The sequence below is a fragment of the Microtus oregoni genome, unplaced genomic scaffold, assembly GCF_018167655.1.
Source record: "Microtus oregoni isolate MIOR12 unplaced genomic scaffold, Mior012 000005F_ref0000423, whole genome shotgun sequence".
Classification (NCBI taxonomy): Eukaryota; Metazoa; Chordata; class Mammalia; order Rodentia; family Cricetidae; genus Microtus; species Microtus oregoni.
The window spans coordinates 32970653-32995026 of record NW_024543064.1 but is presented as its reverse complement, the minus strand read 5'-3'; the positions used below and the strand labels follow the sequence as shown (position 1 = coordinate 32995026).

General features: G+C 53.8%; 1 protein-coding gene across 9 annotated transcripts in view; it reads right to left on the bottom strand.

The window, feature by feature from the left end:
* Ptprf (protein tyrosine phosphatase receptor type F) overlaps nt 1–24374 on the bottom strand; it is an 82520-nt gene that overhangs the window by 9031 nt on the left and 49115 nt on the right. For 2 of the 9 annotated variants that reach the window (XM_041653055.1, XM_041653056.1), the window contains 17 exons: nt 22557–22826; nt 19408–19989; nt 19045–19181; nt 18469–18613; nt 14759–15064; nt 13961–14154; nt 11327–11353; nt 9940–10057; nt 9284–9862; nt 8498–8595; nt 8098–8351; nt 7919–8012; nt 7304–7522; nt 6760–6914; nt 4146–4261; nt 1407–1439; nt 491–588 (listed from right to left, as the gene is read on the bottom strand). In XM_041653055.1, coding sequence (XP_041508989.1) covers nt 491–588; nt 1407–1439; nt 4146–4261; nt 6760–6914; nt 7304–7522; nt 7919–8012; nt 8098–8351; nt 8498–8595; nt 9284–9862; nt 9940–10057; nt 11327–11353; nt 13961–14154; nt 14759–15064; nt 18469–18613; nt 19045–19181; nt 19408–19989; nt 22557–22826 — 3425 coding nt within the window. The remainder of the gene's footprint in view (nt 1–490; nt 589–1406; nt 1440–4145; nt 4262–6759; nt 6915–7303; nt 7523–7918; nt 8013–8097; nt 8352–8497; nt 8596–9283; nt 9863–9939; nt 10058–11326; nt 11354–13960; nt 14155–14758; nt 15065–18468; nt 18614–19044; nt 19182–19407; nt 19990–22556; nt 22827–24374) is intronic. The other 7 variants (XM_041653058.1, XM_041653062.1, XM_041653057.1 and 4 more) reach the window with 7 other exon arrangements.

Sequence of the window (24374 nt, the reverse complement as noted above, 5' to 3'; positions counted from 1 at the left end):
CCAGATACTGGGCAAGTCCAAGTTGGAATCTTGGCTCTACCAGTCCTCAGCAGTTTGACTCTGGGTATCTCACTCCCCTGTCTGAGTCCTGTTTCTTATTGTGTACATGACCATTTCACCAGGCCAGGAGGGACCAAGTAAGATGCTGATGCCCAGTGACTGGTCAGTGCTGACCTATTCTTGTTAGAGACCGGATATTGTGGCCATTGTTTCTAAGATCAGTGCCTGTTTCTGCTGACATGGAGACATTTGAGTAGGCAGCTAGCAGAGCCTTCTGAAGCATTTCCAGAGGTGACCACCAGAGGGCTGTAGTGAGCCTGTGGGCTGGGCCTAACACCTAAGGAGGCAAGTTCCCCAGTTGAACTTTGCTTTTGACCTCCCTGGCTATTCCAGGAAAGCCTACATTCTTCCTAGTCCTAGTTGGGACCCAGAACACGACAAAACTGACAGGAAAACTGAGGCCACATGGGGTGAGGGGGCATTGTCTCACCTCATACTCCTGGGAGAACTTGAGCCCATCGTTGGCTTTGAGGCGCTCAATATTGTCCGCCAGGTCGGTGATGGGAATGGGCGGGTGGTCTCTCATACCTGGGGGAGGTGGAACACACACACAGGTGGAGTCAGCGTGAGTTCTGAACAGGGTGGCGGAGACAGCCCAAGGCATGTACTGTGAACACGTGTGGTCATGGAGTACTTGGCACTGGTGGCATGGAAAGACATCAGCACATGCGGCGACACGGATGGCAAAACACACAGTGGCTGGAGAAGCCAGAGGGGAAGTGTGTGTACTGTGAGCATGGAAGGAAGCATGTCCAGGTGATCTGGTGCTGCACAGGGACAACAGGGCCCTCTCTGCCTGGCAGGTCTCTCCCAAGACTGGGCTGAAAGCTTAGGGAAGTGGCAGCAATAGACAGGGTGGGGCTGGGCTCTCACTGCACCTGTCTTAGACAGACCCCCCACCCCTCATCCATGCCAGTCATCCTGGGAGATCTGGTGACCCTGTCATCCCAGGCACCAAGTGTGCGGACGGAACGGTCATGGAGTACAAAGGCAATGGCAGAGTGATACAGAAAGGGGAGAGCAGCGGGGACCAGGAGGAAGATGTGACGCCAGAGAGAGGCAAGGGCACAGGAGGCAGGGATACCAGACTGTGTCAGAGAGAGAGAGAGACCAGTGGCGACAGGGACAGGGAGACAGGATGGAGAGAAGGGAAGAGAGGAAGCAAGGTGGGCAGGGGAGGGGAGGGAGAGGAGTGAGACAGGGGAGAGGGGAGAAGAGGAAACAGAGGAAAGGAGAAAGAACAGGGAGGAAGGGAGAGAGGAAGGGAGGGAAGGGGAGAGAGCGGGAGAGTGGAGACAGACACTGAAGCCAATGTGTCCCCAAACATGGGAACTTTGAAAACTAACTTGAGATATTCGGGCAACTGGGGGCACTGGAACCTGCAGAGAAAACAAACCAAGATCACAGTGGGGAGGGAGCAGAGCACAGTAACCCTTTGCTGGTCACCTGGTTCTGCAGGGGCTGTAGGTGAAAGGCAAGAGGAAGGAACACAGATGGGGCAATAAGAGGCCAGGAAATATGAGGTAGGTCCCACTATAAGCTCCCTTGACTTCCAGTCCCACCTCCAGGGGTGAGTGCTTCCAAACACCATAGGTCCAACCTGCGGGGCCTCTTGAGGCAGTCCAGCTCAGCCCTGAGCCCCTCAAAACCTGACCCTGGCTATTTTGAGATGGCCTCCATTCTGGAAATGACAAACCCTCTTCATTCTCACACCCCTCTTCTCATGGACCCATGGCATCCTTCACACACCGACACCCGAATGGGCTCTGAACCCCATGGCTGCTGCTCTACAACCCATGGAAATGTTTCTGCTGGGTATTCTGCGGGAAATGCGGGTGACTGGGTCCGACAACCCAAGATCCCCACAACAAAGCTACTGGCCCACCCTTCTCAGCATGGCACTACAGTAGCAGTCAAGCCAGAGCCTCTTCCTGCCTGGAACCTCTGCATACACTCTCTCCTGCAACTACACCATCCTGCATCCACGGGTTCCCTTTTCCCTTTCTGCTCACCCGGAGAGTGTCCATTCTGGGCTGTGACCACTGCTCACACTGGCGGCTCCAGTGCTGAGGTCAGCATGAAGGCCCAGACTCGTACTTGGACACCCTCCTGTAGCAGCAGTCACACAGCCAAAAGCATCTCTGTGTGGGCTCAGCTGAAACCCTTGGGCCTCTGTCCCCACTGTCACTTGCCTACTGCTTAAGGGCTCTGCTCCATTTCTTCCTAGTCAGCCCGTTCTCCACAGAGCCAACTGGAGGTTTTGTTTTTTTTCTTTTGTATACAATAAGAGGGCACCAGACCTCATTACAGATGGTTGTGAGCCACCATGTGGTTGCTGGGAATTGAACTCAGGACCTTTGGAAGAGCAGGCAATGCTCTTAACCGCTGAGCCATCTCTCCAGCCCCCAGCCGGAGGTTTTCTACAGCAGCCTTGCTGCTCCCCCGCTGAAGACCTTCAGTGACTACCGGGTCCCTCAGAATGAAGTCTGAGCTGCTCAGTCCCTGTTACCTTGGTATACTACTCCAAGGCTTCGGAGATGGACACACTGTGCTTCCACTGAGAGCCCCCTCCAGGAGCAGGCTCTTCCACTCTCCAGCCACACCAGTCTGGTGCTTGCATTCCTTACCGGTTCAGTCACTGGTTACAACAGCTTGTTAGGGCTGCATGCTGTGAGGAAGCTCAGCCTACCCGAAGAGGCTAGCTCGCTCATCAATGACCCACCTGAGCAACCCACCCAGGGGCTGGCAAACATTAACCACCAAGGGCAGGAAGTAAGTACTTTAGGCTCTGACTCCTGGGATCTCTTCTACCTTCTATCTGTAAACTGACCCCTGTAGTCTGGAGGTGGTGGCGCACACCTTTAATTCCAGCACTCAGGAGGCAGAGGCAGGCGGATCTTTTTGAGTTCAAGGCCAGCATGGTCTACAGAGTGAGTTCTAGGACAGGCTCCAAAGCTACAGAGAAAAACCTTGTCTCAAAAAGAGACCTCTATAGTGCAGACGTTCCCAGAAATGAACAGGGCTAGTGGTGTTCTGGGAAAACTTTATTTACAAAAGCAGGTGGTGGCCATGTCTGGCTCCAGACCATAATCTGCAAGCTCAACTTTAAATGATTCTAGGTCCCAGCTTTCAAGTATTCCAGCTGAGGGCCTGGACATTCTGGAATAGGCGCTGATCCTCCCGGGCCCTGTCTGAATTCCTGACTCATAAAAGCTGTGAGAGAGGATATATAATTACTGCTGTCTTAAGCCTCTGAGTTTAGGGGTAATTTGATGTGTAGTACTAACTAGCTCTCGCACACACAAACCCTGTGTGTACACACCAGTTCACTCGTTTGTTCCACTGTTGTGTGTTCAGAGGCATCCGATGACAATCTACTGCACAATCCTATAAGGATGGCCATGGACTACAGACATCTTGACGGGAGTGATATTCCAGATGAATGGAACAGAGAGCCATGGGGTGTAGAGGCAGGCACTCAGTCTGGAGCTGGGCCACCACAGTGAACAGCCAACCCCAAACAGCCTTTCCATGTGCTTTCTGTTATGGCTTCTCACTTCTAACGTGTGTGTGTGTGTGTAAGGGTCAGGTGGGAGCCCTTCATCTGCCATAATTTCTGCTACAGCCTCTCATAACCCCCCCTCAAGACAGGGTTTCTCTGTGTATCTTTGGTTGTTCTGGAACTCACTTTGTAGACCAGGCTGGCCTCGAACTCACAGAGACTGGCCTGCCTCTGCCTCTCGAGTGCTGGGGTTAAAGGCGTGCACTACCATGCCCAGCCCAGCTTCTCACTTCTAACTTGTGTGTGTCTGCGTGCAGCATGCGTGTGTGTATGTCTGTGTAGAGCCAGAGAGTAGATACAGAGACTGGCCACTCGGGCCAGAGATGTGGGCTCCAAAGGCTCCTTAGAGTTCACCTTAAGAGACTGGAGACACAAGCAACCTTGGTTGTCAAGAAGTCTGCTCGCCCCAGAGAAGCTGTCCACCCGTTGAATACGGAAGCCTCAGTCATATTAATCCAAAGGGAACGAGAGGGGGGGGGGGAGGACAGGGCTGGAGGGCAAGAGGCCAAGGGATCAGCCCTACCTGGGGTCTGGTAGTTGAGCCTTCGCATCTCCACAGGGTCGGAAGAGTGGGCCAACAGGGAGTCCTTCAGCCCAATTGATTGCTCATCCTTTGACGATGGGGAGTGTGTCCTCTTCCTAAAAAAGCAAAGGTAGGCTAGTGAAAACCTGCAGCACAGGCAGCCCCCATGGCCACAGCTGTCTTCTTACCACCCGCCTTATCCTGGGATCTCTGGGCATGAGCCAGGGGCAGAGTAGTGTCAATGAGAAAACACAGGGTGGGAAGGGGTGGGGCAGGGAGACAGCAGGTGTCAGCAGAGAGCAGTGCAGCGAGGAAGGTCACACAGAGGCTGGTGGCTCCTCTGGACCGGAGGCAGGTCACCACTGGCCAGTGGCCGCTGTCCTTAAGACAACCACAACAGCTGAGGCAGCAGAAGCCACCAGGAAAAAACATGCAACGACACATAAAATACACAAACATTACAAGGTACTGGGTCCCAGCTGCCTGGCTCTCAGGCTATCACAGTGAATGCCCAGAGCAGCAGGGGAAGGGCAGGAAAGGCGTTGCCCTTCCCAGACAGAGTCCTCTCTCACTGGCCTCAACTTGTCCATCTAAAATGAGAGGGTCAGAGACAGACTACCCAGGGACCGGCTGCAGTCCCTGCACAGGAGTGTCTGGGGAGAACTTGAAACACGCCTGTGCCTGCGCGCATCAGGACACCTTTCCCTGCTGCTCGGCAGAGCGTAGAAAGACAGTCTCTTGTAGGAATTAGGTTGGAGAAATGGGAGCCTAGGGAGGGTTCTGGAGAGCTCTGTGGACTCAGGGAAGCAGCGAGGGCTGCAGCGTGCATATACCCCAGGGAGGAGCATCTTCTGTGGAAGCCACAGAGTTGGACTAACAGGAGCGTGACAGAGCCTGTCCCTCATGCCAGTGAGGACTCATCCCGAGCCAGGGATCCTACTGTGCTGGCCAGCCAGCTTGCTGATTAAAGCCACAGGTTAAAGGGTACCAGTCAGAAGTCCACCCCTCCCTGCAGGCCCAAGATGTGCACAGGGATAGTAGAGGGGGAGGCGTGTAAGGAGAGAAGGAACAACGACTCCTACCTTTCTTGTTTACTAGGTCCCGAGAGACAGGCAAGGACAGAAGAAAGGAATGGTCATTGTTTCTGCTGAGCACTCAGCCCTCACATGACAAGGGGGACGTGGTACCCTGAAGTGGTACCTGTATGACACCCTCAGGAGGGAGTTCACCTCTATGTATGGGCATCAGAACACAGGTGGGGACAGGGAGGATATGTGGGTGGGGAGAATACTCCTGAACGCCACCTACGAGCCTGTCCACTGTGGGAGGAAGGAGTGAATGTATCGGGAAAGAGTGTGGGGTCCAGACAAGGGCAGGGTAATGACGGGGCACAGGAAGTGGACACGTTCATGTGGTGACATCACACACTGAATGGCACATGTTCCAGAACCAGCCATGTGCCGGCTGCTGGGGGCCCAGCATATATCCAGTGGGGCATTCTGGTGAAGATGAAGGGCTGTAGCAAGTTGGGACCAGGAGCCAGAAGTCCCTAAAACACCAGAGACCAGTGAGCGCGAAGGATGAAGGGACAGCTGCCCAGTGAAGAGGGACAGGGCAGTGGGGGCGGGGCTGCTGCAGAGCAGGAGCCCAGGGGCCAAGGAACCACATTTGTTTACTGTAATGATGTCAAGGGCAATGCTAAAGATACAATTAACCAGGCACTTCAACTGTCAGGCTCAAAGGTTAGGCTTTTAAAAAAAAAAAGGTTTTGTGGCTTTGTGCATGTGAAGGCAGGCACTCCACAATGAGCTACAGCTCCAGACCTTTAAAAAGACACACAAAAGTTCTGTTTTTTGAGATAAGATCTAGCTAAGTTACCCAGATTAGCCCTGAATCCTTCTACCTCAGTCCCCAGAGTAGCTGGGATCCCAGGCCTAAACCACAGGTTCAGTTCATCAAAGGCTTACATTAGCCAGCCAGGCAGTGGTGGCACATGCCTTCAGTGCCTTGAGAGAGAGGCAGGTGGATCTTTGTGAGTTTGAAGCCAGCCTAATCTATACATTGAGTTCTATGGAAGCCACGACTAGTTTTGGAATAGCCAAGTCAAATACCTGGAAGCAGCGTGGGAGCTGGGAGGACAGTAGACCTCCAGGGACAGGTGCTACAGCTACCTGAGAGCATGTTAAGAGACAGCTATGGCTATAATCACTCTTTAACCAACAGCTGCTATGTAAATACTCATGGGGAACTGGGTCTACGACTGAGTTTGGACCTCTGTGGACCTAAGCAGGAGAGGTGGCCAGGGAACCACCCACGAATTAGCAGAAGGAAAGTGCTCACGGCAGGAGACCAGGAACCAGTGGCTACTGAAAGGAGACAGACATGTTCACATGCACAGAAACAGATGGACAGACATGCCTAGGGACATACACAGTTTACCTCAGCCCTTCCTCACAAAGGTGGGCGGCTCAGAAGTGCACACACACACAGAACCGCTGTTTCTGTCCCTCCTGGCTTGCCCAGGGGCCATGCTGAGATGGGTGACTTAATACTACACCAGAGTACCTGGGAGGCAAGCAGCAGGCTGTCCCTTGGAGCCAGGCCCAGCACTCACCTCTTGAACAGGAGGATAGCGATGACAATGAGTATGATGAGAATGACCGCCAGGACAGGGCCTGTCACCCACAGCATCTCGGGCTCCTCCTGCTGCTGGGCTGGTGTCACCTGGACTACGATCTCATCCGAGTAGGGGCTGGAGGCGTAGCGCTTCTGCGGTCCAGTGAAGCAACAGCACAGACTGTGAGCACAGCATGGACCCCGCCCCCTCACCCATCAAGCCCAGAAAGGACACCGAGATCAGGAGACATTGGGCTGACCCAGGCTCTAAACCTGTAAGACTGACTTGGAGCAGGCCAGCAGGACTGCGCCACTGAAGCCAAGCTAGGTCTGGTCTTCTAGGTCCTGAGGCCGCGTGTCATGGGATACTAGGTTATATACTAGTATACTAAGATACTTGGTCCTCAGGGCTGTCCTGGTCCTAGGATGTTGGCGCCTCAGGGAGAATGCAGACCTGGGGTCTCCTAAGGTCAGAGACTGGCCTAGTGTTAGATTAAGCCTGGGGTCTTAGGGTTCTGAGAGTCATGCCAGTTCAGGCCAACCTGGTCCATGGGTTCCTTGAGGGAGGCGAGCACAAAGCACTGGTAACTCAGGTCCGGAGACAGGGGCCGATTGTAGAAGCCCCGGTAGCTCTTCTTGTCCCCCAGGGTGAAGGTGTCGGGGAGCTCATCCACTTGAGCTGCTACATATGGCTTTAGCCGCTCTGCTTGGCGCCGGCGCCTCCGTTGTTCCTCCCCACCCTGCTCGATGGCCTCCAGAAGCTGGTAGAGCAGAGCACAGAGTCACACAAGGCCCAGGAGCAGCACACTGACCCTGGGGCCATAACCTGGGATATAGAGGTTCCCTCCTCCTAAGGGACCCCTGCGGGTACTGCTACTCCTGGTAGCCTATGAGGAAGGGGCTCATGAATAACCTCATCTTAGCCAGAGATGCAGTTTCCACATGGGCCGCTCTACACCACAGGCCTCTCTGAGGTTCACAGGGCTCAAGACGCTCTTAGAGCTACAGAAGTGTCTCCACTGATTCCTATACCATGGGATCCTCACCAAATACCTCTGGGGAAGTCTCTGTAAGCCCTCCTGGAGTTCTCAAAAATACTCCGGGGGGGGGGGTTTCCCACTCAGAGTTGCCCTCAGTGCTGATTCTTCCCTAGGCACCTCATCCAGCTCCAGCTCCTCTGGTGTGTTCCATCTCGGTGCCAGCAAGTTCCCGCCCACACGGTCAATGGGCACGACCACAATGTAGAACCACCTGTGAGAACAGAACAACAATCAGAATCTTCATTGCCAGCTGCTACGATGCTGCTCCACACCAGCCTCTGGCCTCTTCTGCACACCTGACTAGTGAGGGGTCCTGGACTTGAGGCATGGAGAGGGAGAAGCGGCCATCCTCTATGAAGGCAGAGGCAGGCAGCGGCTTGTGTGGCAGGAGGTCTGGCGCGGTGCGGATGGACACCAGGTGCTGCAGGCCCCCCGCACTACTGCCACGGTTCATCAGCACAAACGAGTATTCTGTGTTGGGCTGCAAGTCTGCAATCAGCTTCCTCATCGAGTGCCCATCCACCTCCACACTCTGCCCATTGTACAGGATCTGTGGGGGAAGAGAAGGAGCAGCTAGTGCCTCTGGGTGATGACACCTCCACAGGTCTATAGGGCGCTGTGACTACATAAGGATCCAATGGCAGTGCAGAACAGATGGGGGTATCCTAGTCTAGGTCAGCAGGGGTCCTTACCCACCTTGAACGGTACAGCGGACTTATAAGAGTCAGGGACCTCCCAACTGAGCAGCACAGATGTCTTCATTGCAGCCGCCACACGGAAATTCTTGGCAAACACTGTGGAGGCATGAGGAGGGAGTCAGCCCTGTGGCTAGTGGGGTTGGGTGAATGGGCCAGAGACTGTGACAATGGCTAGAGCACAGAGTAGGGGAGCCCGGGGTGAGAGCAGGAGACTAAGGGTGACAACCAAGCACCCCGAGTCAGCTTCACAGCACACAGTTCAATGCCTAACCCCAGTTCTTCCACAGTGAGCACCGGTCAGGCCTGGGGGTGCCACAGCACTTGTGGCCAGATCTCCAAAGGAGCATGGGTGAAAACCTGAGCTCGGAACCAGATCAGAGCAGCCAGGGGTCAGTGGGCTGTGGCCATGAGAAGCATGTGGCCACATAGCAGAGCACGGTCTCTGGATGTCAGTAGGTTAGGCCCCAAAAGATTAGTGCTACAAACCAAAGTACAGTGAGCTGCACAGCCTAGAGTGGACACAGCAAAAAGAGATCAGAGGCTCAAGATCACAAGAGACTGGAAGGTCACGCAGCATAGGTCAGTAGGTCAAGGGCAGCAGAGGTCAGGGTCACACACCCAAGAATGTGGTGCCTGTTCATTAGAGGTTAGCAATCATGAGAGACTGAAGTGTCACACAGCAGAAGCTGGTGGATCAGTGGCGAGAGGTCAGTGGGTCAAGAACAGCACAGGTCCCTAGGAGCAGTCACGCTTGGGCGGGCATTGTCATGACCGCAGCACACACCTTGCTCCATGGGCATGGTCCGGGACTGGATGCTGGGGCTGAGCGGGCCGGCGCCTTTGCTGGTATGTGCACGGACCTTGATGTCATAAGTGGTGTCTGGTTTGAGGCCAAACAGTGTAAGGTGTATATCGTCAGTGACATTCTGCAGTTCATGCTGACTGTTGATGTCACGGTAGACCACAGTATAGTTGGTGATGCGTCCATTCCTCTCTGCCAGCACAGGTGGGTCCCAGGCCAGTTCCGTAGTCGATGTGGTCAGCCCTGTCACTCGAAGGTTTTGAGGAAAGCCACTGGGCACATCCTCTGGGGTTGTGATCTCTTTCTCAAACTCTTCACCTGGGCCAGCCCGGTTCTTGGCAGCAAGCCGGAAGATGTAGGTAGCCCCTTTGTGCAGACCGGTGACTGTAAAATGCTGGTCATCCTTGCCAAAATCTATGGTGTTGGGCCGTGCCTCGTCAGCCCGACGGTATTGTAGACGGTAGCCCAGCAGCTCTCCAGGCAGCTCCTTGGGTGGGTGCCACTGCAGTAGCGCGGTATGCATGGCCGTGGTGCTGACCATCATGGTGGGCCGGCCTGGGACTGAACAGCACGCACTGGGCTCTGGTGCTGCCCTTCCTCTGCTGCCCACCCAGCTTTGTCCCTGACCCCCAACTCACCTGCCCCTGCTGTAGTAACCACTTTGGGCTTGCTTCGGGCACCATCCCCCTTGGTGGTGTAGGCAGCAACAGTAATGGAGTAGGTGGTCTCTGGGGTGAGGCCACTGATGGTGGTTTCCTAAAGGAGAAGGGGGAAGGGCAGGTCCCATCACACCCTGTGAGAAGAGGCTAGACTATCAGTCACCTGAAGACTGTAGCCAAGGGTGCCCCCAGATACACAGGACCAAGGCCTTGGGAAGTGGAACTGTGTATAAATCCTTTCTCCACTGGAGGCGGGACAGCCAGGTGGGATGTGGACTAGAAGCATGCTACCCACCCCAGACGCCCCATGTCTGGGGCAGACAGCTCATTCTTCCTTTCAGAGAAGAACAAAGGGCCACACTGTTTCTTTCACTCCATTGTGCTGTGAGTGACACCTCATGAGGTCCCCCACACACACCAGGACAGAGCCTTGCACGCACCCAGCACCTTGTACGCCTCTTGGCACGCACATGCACACTACAGATTACAGTCCCTCCTGAAGTAGCAGGTGCAAGGCCACTTACAGACACTAATACAAACACAAAGAGGAAAGGAGAGAGAGAGAATGAGAGAGTGCACTCGCAGGGTACAAGAGAGGGCCAAGACACAACACTGTAAGGTAGAGGGATCCCATCTAATTCAGTGACTGTGCTATCCAATCCCCACTAAGAGCACATAACAGTTGGAGAAAGGCAGAACAGAAAACTCCCCATACCCGGGAACACATTCCACTGATGCCCAACAAGTCAGCCACTCCATTGGCGGATCCTACCCACACCCCATCCAGCAAAGGCATCATTTCCGGACATGGGGAGAAACACCACTGAAGAACAAGCCACACCACAAAGAAGAGTAGGAAGAAGGGAGGGAAGGTACCACCGTGGAGTAGGAATAGGGCTGTCAGCACCAGCCCTGGTATCCCTCCAGCTCTAAGCCTCAGGTAGAGCCAACTGCAGATGCCAACAAACCTTTGCAGGGCCCTGACTGCCCAAGCTGGAGGGTCTTCCAGGGCTTGGGCTCCCCGGCGTTTCTCCCAGCCTGGGCCTGAGCAGGTGATTTTTCACTTCAGGGATCAATAAGGCCTAATGATCAGGATTGGATTTAACTCCATCCCTGTCTGGCCAGAGCAGGGGCCAGGTCCTGGTCGATTGTGAACATTGGCCTCAAATTGCTGCTCGACAGGCGAGGAGTACGGATTAGAGGAAACGCCAATCACTGCTCAGCCTGGTGCTCATGTCTACATGCCAATTTTCTCTGGATGTAGCTGGTGCCCTGTGGATCTTGGCGACACAGGCTGGGAGAGGGGGAGTGTCCCGTGAGCCCAGCCTGACCCAGTCTTGCCCGTGCTTGCACACCTCTTACTTACATAGTCCTCGGACTCCTCTGGTCTCCACTGACCCACGGGAGAGGGAAAGAAAGGGAGACAAGATGGTGAAGGATTTTGACTTGGAGAGGACCTGGCCCATGGAGGACTGACAGACAGTTCTGAAGTGCCCACTGAGATGACAGCCCAGGACCGCTCCCCAGTCAGACTCAGGGCCCTGCATCACTGAGCACCAACTGTGTGTACCAGGCCTAACCAGGGCAGGGTGACATGGACGATGTCAGATAAGGAGAGAGGCTTGACAGTTCAGACAGAAGGAAGACACTAAGGGGTGACTCCATCCCCTGTTGTGCCCAGACTCCTATCTATGCCCATCTTGCTATGGCTCTCCAGGCTTATTTATTTCCTCCACTCTCAATACCTCAGCTGAAACAATAAATTAGAGTCACCTGAGCTAAGGTGACACTCTGAGGAGTGTCCCAGATCATAGTGCTGGAATTACGGCTGGAGTGAGCCAAGAGTCAGGATTGCCAGCAAGATTATAAGGGCTGCTGGGGAGCCAGCTCAGAGCCAGGACCTTCCTTACCCCATAGCCACAGGGAGACCTTACACCTCTGAATTCCATTCTACAGGTGCCTGGGGTCAAAGCAGGAAGACTCTAGTTTCATGGTAGTGGTAAATTCTAGCGTCAGTGTGCCTAGGTATTCTAGGCGAGTATGTAAGTGGACTGACCACCCTCAGGTAGCTGGCCTGGCCTCTGTCCACTGGCCTGAGCACCTGCTATGCTGGCAACTGGCAAGCTCTGTCACAAAGTCTTTAGGCAAAATATGGGAAAGGCTATAAAGATTCCTCTAAAGATCGTGTTTACTTTGCAGAATGGGCCGGGACTACATAGACTTAGGTTTCCTTACTTGAGATGGACCCGGGCTTTCCAAACCAGGCCCTGGTGTGGAGTTAACACATGGCAGGCAGTGAGAAGGGAAAAGACAGAGGGGTGGGACAGAATGGAGAGGGGTGGAGGGGAAGGAAAGAAAGAGGAGAAGGGGGGGAGCCACAAGAAGGGACAAAAGGAAGTGGAGAGGGGCAAGTCTCATATAGCGGGAGCACAGGGGAAGCAGGCTGGGCTGTACTCTGAAAGTTGGGATACCCATCATGTGTTTCCTTTTGATCCTACTGGGGCCCTGGGCTGCACAGATGGCTCTATTAGGTGGAGAAAGGCAGGCTAGGATGTCCTTGACAAGAGTCACACAGGGGACAGCTAGGCCCTGGGGCCATGTTGGATAAGTGCTCCATCTGGTCTCCCACTGGCCCAAAGCAGGGCGACCCACTCTGGGGGGGGGGCGGGCGGGCACAAGGCTGTAAGGGCAGGTCTTGTCTTCCAGGATGTCCCTGGAGTCTGGTTGGGTATATTATACATAAAGAACACAAATACTGGGGCAATGTCCCTGACTTTATTGCCCAACCCCCTTCAAAGTGCCAGGGACCAGCACACAAAAAGCATATGACTTTCCTGGAACCCCAGAGGCTGCAGCTGCAGCGCCAGACTCCTAGGATGGGAGGGGCCAGAGCGAGTCATTCTCTGGATGTTTCTGGGCGGGTGTGTCTGCTGAGACTTTGTGAGGATCCCTCAACCTGCCCCAGGAATGCAGGCTGGTAAACACACCCACTGCCCCCACCCCTGGGTCCCTCAGTATAGGCAGGTTAGGAGAAGAAAGAAGTCACCCTCTAGGCAAAGAAGAATTTTGGCTCTGAGGGTGGAGCCCAGCCAAAGGCACGAAGGCTGTTTGTCTTTGTGGGAGCCCACTCCTCAGCATAGCCTGCAGAATCTGGGGTTCACGCTGGGTGGAAAGGGAATCTAAGTTCTTCCTGATGGGACTTAGTGCTGGCGCAAGAATCCTCAGGACCTGGTTCTGGATAGGGTTAGCCTGAGGGCAAACATGGCAGGCTTTCTGATTCTTTATTAGTTCTTGCCTAGGGTAGAGATTTGGCCTCTTAGCCAAGACCCGCCATCCACTTGCTGGCTCATTTTGGTCATGCAGATGTATAATCTCATAACGCTTCATGTTCCTAGATGGAACAGCAAGCCAGGGGTCAGAATACTCAGGGACCTCACTGTAAGCTCGGGGGTGGAATCCCCCAGGAAGACAGAAGCTTCCAACAGGAAAGGGCTGGCTGGCAGGCTCAGGCTTTGAGATAAACATCAGGGGTCAATCACTCAGGTGATTATTTGCACAGCTTTGCCTCAGAACTGGCTTGAGGCCAAAGAGGACAGAGAACTCTTGAAGTCCCTGTCTGCCTCTGGCACAGGGATACTCAGAACAGCACTGCTGGGGACACCGGCACTGCTCAAAGCTTCCTGCAGGCTGGGGCAGAACAGGGTGCAAGGAGCCTGGGTGGGTGGGGTCTTTGGAGACTGCCCTTTGAGCACTGGTGGCTAAAACCAGGGTGGAGGGGGTAGCAGGGCCTAGGCTGGCACAATTTGAGCAATCCTAACACAAAAAAGAAGTGTCCCTGGAATCTGGGCCTCACTTCCTAATCTCCGTACCCAAGGCACTTCCAACATGACCATAAATTGCATAAACACCTCCGAGGGCCGGCAGGAGAAGGAACAAGTCTGGGCTCTGAGGAGTAAATGCGACACACTGGTCAATGCTGACCCAGCCACCCAGTACATACCTGAGCCTCGGCCAGCATGACATCCTGGATGATGGGTTGGCCTCGGGGTTCACCATTCTCCAGCCGCACATAGGTGACCTGGTAGCCACGAATCTGTCCGTGCTGCTTGTTGGGGACAGGCAGCTTCCAGGAGACATGCACAGCAGTGGAGTTCAGAGGCTCAACCTCCACCTTCCGTGGTGGCCCGCTGGGCACTGGAGGCCAGGTAGAGAGGGAAATCAGACACGGGAAACTGAGCCTTGCTCAGGGTATGCATAGTTAACTTTAGGCTGTGACTCTGCACCCACTCACTCCCCTGGGAAAGGCACCAATGTTTCTTTGGCTGGCTGACCTGATGAGCAACCCTTTGCCTGTACTGGATCATCCCCGTCAACCCCTCTGGCAGGGCGACTTATTTAGATGTGGAGAACAGCCAGAGGTGAGGTACCGAGCCTTCAACTACCCAGGCTCCCACTATCTGTCACAAATTTCGTCAATATTCAGCCAAAGTCCTCTGGCCCTACTGAGTCTTCTGCCCTCATCTTCCCAAGCCTGACTCTCATACTGGGTGGACTGCTTCTCCTGCCATAGCCTTTAAAGTTTTTAAGGCTATCTTGGAAATGGCCCAGAAGCCAGGACCTAGACATGGGCTACCCCACCACCAACATCTCCCCAGAGTTTAGACCATTAAGACTAAGTTTAGGAAATGAGTCTGTCAGGTCCTGTGGAGGAAGGTCCTGGGGTGCTTGGCAGGCAGCCCCAGGCAGTGTGCCTCCCTTCCCACCCCTCCCCAGGACAACGCTATGCAATGCTGCCTACCGTCCTCGTCAGTGCGCACCAGCACCGGGCTGCTCTCAGGGCCGGGGCCCACATCCGTGTGTGCCCGCACCCACACCCGGTACTCCGTCCACTTCTCCAGGCCCAACAGGTCCCAGCTGGAATGCTCACGGCTGATGCCATCCACCACATGCCGCTTACGGTCCTCGCCGTCCACTGCCTCATAGGCCACGGAGTATTGGGTGATAATGCCGTTGCGGCTGTCAGCTGGCGGTGGAACCCAACTTACCCGGACCGTGGTGGAGCCCGTGCTCACACATGTCACCTTCTGGGGAGGGGCGGATGGGGCTGGGGAAGACAAATGGGAGGAAAGCAGGCAAATGGAGGGTGGGGATCACAGGCACAGTGACCAAGACTCAAAGGACTGGAGACTCACCCAGCCATTCTGGGGCCTTCTAGGCATAATGCTGCAGAGATGGCCGGACTCCCTCTGAACTAGTTTTCTACTCAAGCACACACGCGCACACGCACGCACACACACCCGCAGCATGTGCAGTGTCTCACACACATATGGAGTTCTAACAGCGTCTCTCCCATGCATATGCCGTCTCACACAAACATGGCATCAAATATACATATACCAGAACTTGGAGAATATAATCCTCTCCTGGGGATAAGTGATTCAAAGGCTTCGTTTGATTTAAGACTATCTTAACTTGTGCCTATGTGGTCAGGGTCTCTGAATCTAGACCAGGGGTGGCTAGTGGCCCTGAGGTTTGGATTCCTTAGGAGAGGCAAGTGTGGGCTCCCTTTACACCTGGTGACTTTTCTAGACCCCACTACCAATACAGGAGCTTCCTTTCACCTCAGACTTGTTACTCCCTGCCCAGGTAACTTCAACAGCCCTCCATCCACTGGGAACAAAGCACCAACTCTCCAGGGGTTTGGGTTTCACTTCCCTTGCCCAGTTCTGCCTATACGAGCATACTACTAGTGCTAGGAATGGTCCCGTCTCCAATCTGTGGTCCCAGGCCCCAGCATCCCCGGGGAACACCATCCTTACAGCCCTGGAGATGCAGCTCTGGCGTGAGGTGCAGCAGTGTACCTCTCATGTCTTTCTGTGTATGTGTAGTGTACGTATATATGAACACATGGGCACGTGTACCCACACGCGTATGTGAAAGCCACGGATGATGTCAGGTAGCCTATTCTATAAGAGACCACCGAATGCCCTTGAAACAGGGTCTCTCGCTGAGCCTGAAGCTAGACTGGCAGCCAGAAAGGCCCAGAAATTCCTGTCTCAGCCTGCCAACAGGGTTAGTGCTACAGGTGTGTATGTGGCCATGCCCAGCTTGTTGTATGGGTGCTGAGGATTTGATCCGGTTCTCCTGATTACACAGCTCTGTAACCCGACGAGTCAGCTCCCCAGGCCCTCAATTTCTCCGCCACTGCTTGACCCATATTAGCTAATAAATAAGGCAACACCGGCAAGTAGACAAGTTATATTTCCAGGGAGCCCCCCCCCTCATGGGCTACCTGCTGAGGTCTACTCTATCTTGCTCACTCTGCCACTTTACAAACGACGCAGTCAGCTCGCACAGTTCCCAGAGCTCCCTCCCTCTGCCTACAGACACGTAAACTCGCTGCCTGCCTTAGCAGCAGCTACCTGTACTCTTGGAGTGGAGTCCAAGGCCAAGCTTTCCCCACCCACACTCTGCCCCTCTCTCCCTCCAGAGACTTTACCAGCTGACCCTCTCCTTCCCTGCTTCCTGCTTTGTCCTAACCTTCACAAAGCAGCTACTTCAGGAGTTCCGCCTTAAAAGAAAACTTCATCCTCAAGGCCAAAGGCCCTCCAATTACCACAGGCCCCTACAACTAGCTTCTTGGTGACATCCAAGCATGCTGGCTTACTCCCTCACCTCCCACTGCCCTTCCAGGCCACCACACATCTCCTCCAAGTCCACTTTCCACCACATCCATTCCCTTTGGCCACCCAGCAGCAGGCTCAGGTCACCTTCTATGGACTTCCTCTTTGCCTTCCTCCCCATCCCTAGACTTCACTTCCAGTCTTCTCAAGTCTGCTTCCTCCAGCTTAGGCCATGTCATGCCGCCACACCTCTACACTTGACTGACCGACACAGCCCGGATCTGGGTGTCTGAAGCCAGGTGTACTGGTCACACCTGCTTCCATCCACTTCCTGTCCTGGGGCCAATGGGCTCTTTCAGAACTTCCTATCAGAAACAAGATAAACCTCCATATCCCTATCCCACTGCTCCCCATTTTCAATCTGTCACCGACTCCTGGCCAGTCAGTGTCTGAGATAACGAAGAAATCCATTATTACAACACTTGAGCCAACTCTCCAAACTCTACCTAGTCCACTGACAAGGCCCATTTTCACAGAGCAGGCAGAGCTATCTCTGAAGTCTGACTACTACAGCTTGGGTGGCTGACGAGAACAGTGACCTGCAGAATCTCTGCCCAGGACCACTACAGTCAGCTTTTACCTAGTTAGCGTCTATCCTTGCTTCAGCCTAGGTGAAGCGTCACATCTCCAAGATAATTCTCTTGATCTTTTCACCCATGGTGTTTCCTGTGCTGCCATGTCTCTACCCTCCCATCTTACTTGATACAAATATAATTAAAAGCTCATTTGGGTAATTACAGACATACTGTTTGTCTCAGTCTACTGAAGGGGCCCCATGGATTGAGAGGCCATGTCTTCTGGCCATGCTGCCAGACTGATAGCATGTCGGGTCCAGCCCCCATCAAGAGCATAGTAGATGCCTCAAGAATGACCGTACGAATACAAAGTCAGGGACCTCTGCACACATGGCTCCATAAGGACTCTATGTCATAAGGACTTTACTGACACGGTCACGCTTATGGTTCTGTTACACAATGCCACTCCACCGGTCACACCATGACCATCTTATCAAGTAGGCAACCTTGCAGACGGTGGCATACTGGTCACAGATGGGCCATCTAGTATTACACCAAGCCACACGCGCACTTCCACAATCCATCCATCTTCCTCTGGAGAGCTAGAGAGCTACAGAGTCAGACAGACATAGTCACAGGGGTTACACCCAAGACACACTGACACACTCAGGGGCTATAGGCCAGGTGTTCACACGGTCTCATAGTGGCTCTACATACTGCCAGGTTGTCATCTAAGACATGTGGTCCCACAGGCAGACGTGGGGACACATACATACTGACCACAGTCACAGTCTCATGGACCTGTCCCTGAGTGCAGAGGCCTCAGACAGATCACACAGCTCCCAAGGAAGTGTCATGGTTGGGTATGAGGAAGGGGATGTGGTGATGAGATGGAGGGCTACGGGGAGGGAAGTGAAGCACCTAGGCAGGGTTGCACATGGCAGGCCCACCAAGTCAGTGGTATGTATGATCTAGATATAGAAGGAGGGGGACAGAGGATAAAGATGAATCACAGACACAGAACTTACCTGTGTGGGGTACAGGGGTCACAAGGGTAAGAAAGGGTCAGAAGGCTGGGCAGGGAGCAGAGAGAAGGCAACCACTGCCTGGACAGAGACTAGCAGGACACTTACCTGTCCCTTTCTTGGGGTCCAGACTTAAGAGCCCAGACTGGAGTCCAATACTGGACTCAGCAGACCTGACCACCCACCTGCTCGAAGGGGAAGGGTGTATGTCTGTGTATGTCCCAGCCCAGATGTGACAAGTGTCCCAGCCCAGATGTGACAGGTATGGCCTAGGGAGCCACTTACTGGACTGTGCTGTACGGGCCTCTATGGTGGGAGTGAAGACGCCCACCCCCAGATCTGAGCGGGCAGCCAGTTGGAAGTGGTACAGCGTATCAGGCTTCAGGTCCTCGAGAGTGTAGGAGGAGGTGGGGTCGAAGGTCACCTTGTGCTGGAAGAGCAGAGAGCACTTACTGACTGCTCATATCTCAGAGGCCACTGGTTAGTCCCCACATGGGCTGCAAGCAGTTGGCAGAGGACCCACCCCACGCAGTCACACAAGCCAAACAAGAAATGCATGGCTTGACTCACAGCACAGCCACTTCAAAGATCACCAGGACCAGCAGAGATCTGTGGCCCTAGGGGAAACGTCAGGCTAGGACAATAGCACACAGGCCAAGAACTCAAAGGATCAAAGGCAGACCCTAGAAACTTTGCCTCTGGCACAGGAGTGGTGCAGGCTACATAAACCCACACAGGCTACAGGGGCCACAGTGCTGCCGGGAGAAACCCAGGAGCTGGAACCTGTCCAGGTGCGCCCAGCACAGACCAAGAGGAACCAGAGGATGCTCTCCTTCCACCCTTCCTAACCTCATGGCTCACCTGCTGGCCTTCATCCTCTGCTGCCCAGTACACCAGTTCATACTTGGTGATCCGCTCCTGCGGGGGCAGCAGCCATGAGAGCTGGATCCTGGTGTCCGACTCAGCTTCGGCCTGGAAGTCTGCAGGCTGTGCAGGCACTGCAATGCCCACCCCAGGCACTGTCAGCTTCACGACACCTCCAAGGGCCCAGTGAGAGCATGCCAACCTCTCACTCCCTTGTCCTGCATCCCCTGTGACCACGTATCTGTAGAGTATGGCACCCTTGCCCTCCCAAGCTCCAAATTTCATAGTCCAAGGAAACAGGAATGACCTTCCCAAGCCTTTGCTGTCAGCTGCCTACCCAGAACGCAGACCCCTACCTACCTCCCTGTTGTGTCTTGACCTGGATGGCAGGGCTGGGCGGACCATCGCCCACGGCAGTGAAGGCAAGGACGCGAAGGCTGTAGGTGATGCCAGGTAGCAGGCTGCCCACAGTGGTAAGGAGTCCTGCGTCAGTGTTGTGCTTGTGCCAGGCGCTCAAGGGGCGCCTGGAGTCTGGAGTGTAGTAGACACGGTATCCCCGTACCAGGCCATTGGGCTCTTCAGGTGGCTCCCACTGCACCAGCATGGTGCTGGCACTCAGCATTCGGGCCTGCACACGGCGCGGAGGGCTGGAGGGTGCCTGCTCACCCGTCCGTGCACGCACCGCCTCACTGGGTGGTCCTCGTCCAATGCTGTTAACAGCCAGCACACGGAAGGCATATTCTGAGAAAGGGCTGAGGCCACCAATGCTGTACCGGGTGGTGGCCACGCCATCCACTTCCTGGAAGGGGCCCTCTGTGCCAGCCGCACGGTACTGGATGCCATAGTAGGATACAGGCTCTGCATTTCCAGAGTCCCATGTCAGGGTAACACTGGTGGCAGTTGTCTCTGTCACCACAAGATCAATTGGAGGCTTTGGCAGAGCTGAAGAGAAAGAAGTGTTGGAAGTCAGGACTCTGAGAACAGATCCAAAACATCATCCAAATGCAGCGTACAGCCACCTGAGTGGGTTGACACCCACAACCCACCTTGAGAAAAGGCTTACGGTGACTGTTAGGGGCAGCTACGTGAGACACAGCAGCCAGCTCTGTCCGTGGCCCCAGAAGCCTTGAGTCCTTTAATATGTAACACACTGCTCTTGGGACCCCACATACACTGATCATTACATAGCAAATGGGATTCACCTAGCAGACTTGGTCCTATAAAGTCCCACACAGTCCACACACCTAGACTAGGCAGAGATCTGCTTGCTGCTATACTGTGTGCGTGTGTGTGTGTGTGTGTAGTATCTCCCAAGGAACTGGCCTTAAGAGTTCTGGAAAAGCCACAAAGCCCTAGTAGACCCCATGACGTGGCTCAGAGTGAAGGTGGCAAAATCCCAGCCACGATCGCTCCATGAAGAAAGACCACTATGTACTAGGCACCACTTTAGTGTCAGAGTGGCTCGCGATCATATCTCTGCCCTCTGGAATTTATATTCTGGGGAAATAATCAACAAATGTGTTGATGGTAACTATGTACAAGGACAGCAGTAAAAAAACCACGGTCTCTCCTCGGACAGGGTGAACAGGGAAAGTCTCATAGTGCTGAGGCCGGAAGGGAGATGAGCCAATGGCTATTGGAGTGGACAGGGAGCAGGAGAGGGGACTGGAAGTTTGGATCTGTGTGGCTAGCAGGTACTGAGGGTGAGAAGCCAGCAGGTGCTCCCGGGGACTACCAGAGCAATGTGAGCCCCTGAAAGCTACCTTCTGTTTTCATAGAAGGAAACAGCCTAAGGCTAGCAGTAGTTCTCAGCAGGGCGTTTAATTTAGCACGTGTGATGTCCTGGGTTCCAGCCCAAGTAGGATCAGGTGGAGTGATATGATCCTGGCTTACACACACTGCTTTTTGCAGTATTAGGGATTCAATCCAGGGCATAACGCATGGTAAAGCTGTGTCCCCAGCTCTTAGTTTGTATCTTGAAAAGATCATCCAAGTTGAGAGCATGGGTATATGTATACTTTTAATTCCAGCACTTGGGAGGCAGAAGCAGGGGGGTCTCTGTGAGTTCGATTCTGGCCTAAACTACAACAGTGAGTTCTCCAAAGCAACAGAATTGTTTCCAACCCAACCACACATCCCCAGAAAAAAGAAAAAAAAAAAGACTATTCAAGTTGCAGAATGAAGGATGGATCAAAGTCAGGTAAGAATATAAGCAGGGAGATCACGGCAGAGCCTCTCACATAAATACTAAACATACGGCTGGACACGGTGAAGCAAGCCTTTAATCACAGCACTTAAGAGGCAGAGGTATGAGGATCAGCGGCCTACATAGTGAATTCTAGGACAGCCAGAGTGACATACTAACACACTGTCTCAGACAGACAGACAGGTAGGTAGGTAGATAAAAATTCTAGATATGTATTGGGCTGGAGAGATGGTTCAGCAGTTAAGAACACTTGTTGCTTCTTGTTTATTAGTCTGTTTTTCAAGACAGCGTCTTTCTGTGTAGCTTTGGAACCTGTCCCAGAACTTGCTCTGTAGATCCGGCTGGCATCAAACTCACAGAGATCCATTTGCCTCTATCACCCAAGTGCTGGGATTAAAGTCGTGCACCACCACTGCCTGGCTCACTTGTTACTCTCATAGAGGGCCAGGATTCAGTTCCTAGGACCCACATGTTAATTCACAACCATCCATAAACCCCACTCCCAGATGATCTGATGTTCTCTTCTGGCCTCACAGCGCACGCACACACACACACACACACACACACACACACACACACTCGTAGGCAAAACACTCACACACAAAAGAAACTGAATAAATCTTAAATAAATTTTTAAGAATTATAAATATTAGGGCTGGAGAGATGGCTCAGTGGTTAAGAGCATTGCCTGCTCTTCCTAAGGTCCTGAGTTCAATTCCCAGCAACCACATAGTGGCTCACAACCATCTGTAATGAGGTCTGGTGCCCTCTTCTGGCCTACAGACATACACACAGACAGAATATTGTATACATAATAAATAAATAAACAAATATAAAAAAAGAATTATAAATATTAATGTTATGTGTGCCTGTCCCCAGAGGCGGGGGCAGAGAAAACCTCCCCCCACCTTGGCTATCAGTACACCCTTCTCCCTGGGATGCTGTTCAACCCAATAGTGGTTGCAGGCTGTGAATTCAGACCACCAAGGCCAAGCCTCTGCTTCATCATTTACATCAGTGTGACCCTGGGCAAAAGATGTATTTGAACTGCTCTCTTGTAAAACAGGAGGAACAGGAGCATCTGTTCTCCCTAAAAAGCAAAATCAACCTTTACTGGCACAATGCCTGCCAAGTGGGAATACCAGCTGGCTATTCCCAGTACCCATCTTCTTTCTAAGGACCTGCCCAGAGCTGGGCACCTTAAAAGAGGGTAATGATCGCTCAGCCCTCCAGACTCAACCACCACTAAAGCCCCCCGAGACAGAGGAGGACATCAGCTGGCTGAGTCATCCGGTACACTTACCTTTGACTGTGACCTGGGCCGTGGCCTCTATCATGCCTAATGAAGAGATGGCCACACAGGTATAGTTGGCAGATCGCATGACATTGCTTAGCTCCAGAACGTTGCGGCCAACTGGCATCTCGTCCTCTTTGGTAAGTTCTTCGGCACCCATCATCCACTTCACATACGGCATGGGTGCACCCACTGCCACACAAGTCAGATTCACGCTGCCACCCGGCATCACCTCCTGGCTGCTGGGAGGGATGGAGAAACGAGGAGCCACACGACGCACTGCGGGAGGAGGGAGAGAGGCACTCACAGGCTGGGCAGGGCACAAGGGTGGACAGAAGGGCAGGGGCCCCTCATCACGGAAGCCTCTCTTGTCAGAGCCAGGCGGACTGGCTCACCACTTCCCACCTCACTTTGGGACTAGAAGTGGTCCCTGTACTCAGGAACCATCTGGAATACCTCTTACTGAGAACTTGCAACCAAGTTTCCATCTTAAGGCCTGGGATACTCGGCCAAGGTCACACAGGACTTAGTGCAAGAGTCAGGCCTGGTTAGAGCCACAGTCCAGGTGGTCCTCCAGTGACCACCCTTGCTTTCTCCTGCCTTCCCTCCTCCAGTGTCTCTAGAGTGACCAGATGGGGAACCAATGAAAGAAATCCAGGTCCTCAGAGTATGGCTGGGGCAGGTAAAGGATCAGTTCTCTGGAGTCAAGGTCTCCACCTTGAGGCCACAGCCCCAGGAGAGAAGAGGAAATGGCACAATCACCTGCTGGGCCTTGGCTGTGCTTACGGTCAGCCTGGGACCCACAATGTGGACTGCCTCTTAGGAGGGCTAGCACAGGCACAAGGGGTTGGGCGGGCCAGGGACGTGGTCCGCGGGCAGGATGGGCATGATGATGGCAATAACATGATGAGGGCGCCGAACAGACGGCTTTCTGTGCCAGTGAGCGAAGGTCTCAAGGAGGAGGGTGGCTGTGCCTCGCCATGACCCCCAGCCTTGGACTCCCCTGGCCAGAAGCTGCCCTGAGTTTCTCAGTCCAGGGCACAGCCTGGAACCAACCCTTCAAGTAGCAAGCTTGGCACAGACATTCAGAGCATGCAGAGGGGTAAGGTGGACAAGACCTAGCCACACAGAGGCATGCTTGGCATGCAGACAGGCCATGCAGCTGCTGGCAGAGGTTCCTATGGCTCCTCTTTGGTCTCCCTTCCACAGAGGGTCAGAGAGGACAGGCAGCAAGCCTAAGTGACCCAAGGGCACGCTACGAGAACACTGGTCTCTGGGGACTCTTGCTGGGGAGCCCAGACATGCAGAGGACCCGTGGTACCACATACGAAGCATCTCACACAGCCCCAGATCACAGAAGCAGAGCTAGAAGCACTGGAAAAGACCACCAGGTCCAACCTCACCTCACTTCACAGCGGTCAAATGGAAGCTCAGAGCTGAGACATTTAGCAGGAGTCACCAGGCTCTATTATGGCTTTGTCTAAGACAGCTTTCAAAATCAGGTTCCCTCCAAACACGTAGGTAATGCCACTACTAACACCTAAACTACCACCACCACTTCTGGGCTCGCTCGAGCAGGCTCTACGCTGGCCCCTCGTCTTGTGGGCCTCTACCTGACCACTCCCGTGCTCCCTACAGACAATGGGCATTCCCCTGATTAACAAGTTCCTGTGTGGTTCCTCATGGGCGGGCAGCCTCTAAGACCTTGCATAGAACCCGCTTCCACACCGTCTCCGGCTGTTTCACTAAGTTCCTCAGCTGGAATCACAACACTGGCAGCCCCAAGTGAGTCACAATAAATGGCTCGCAGGCCCAGCCTCTTCTCCA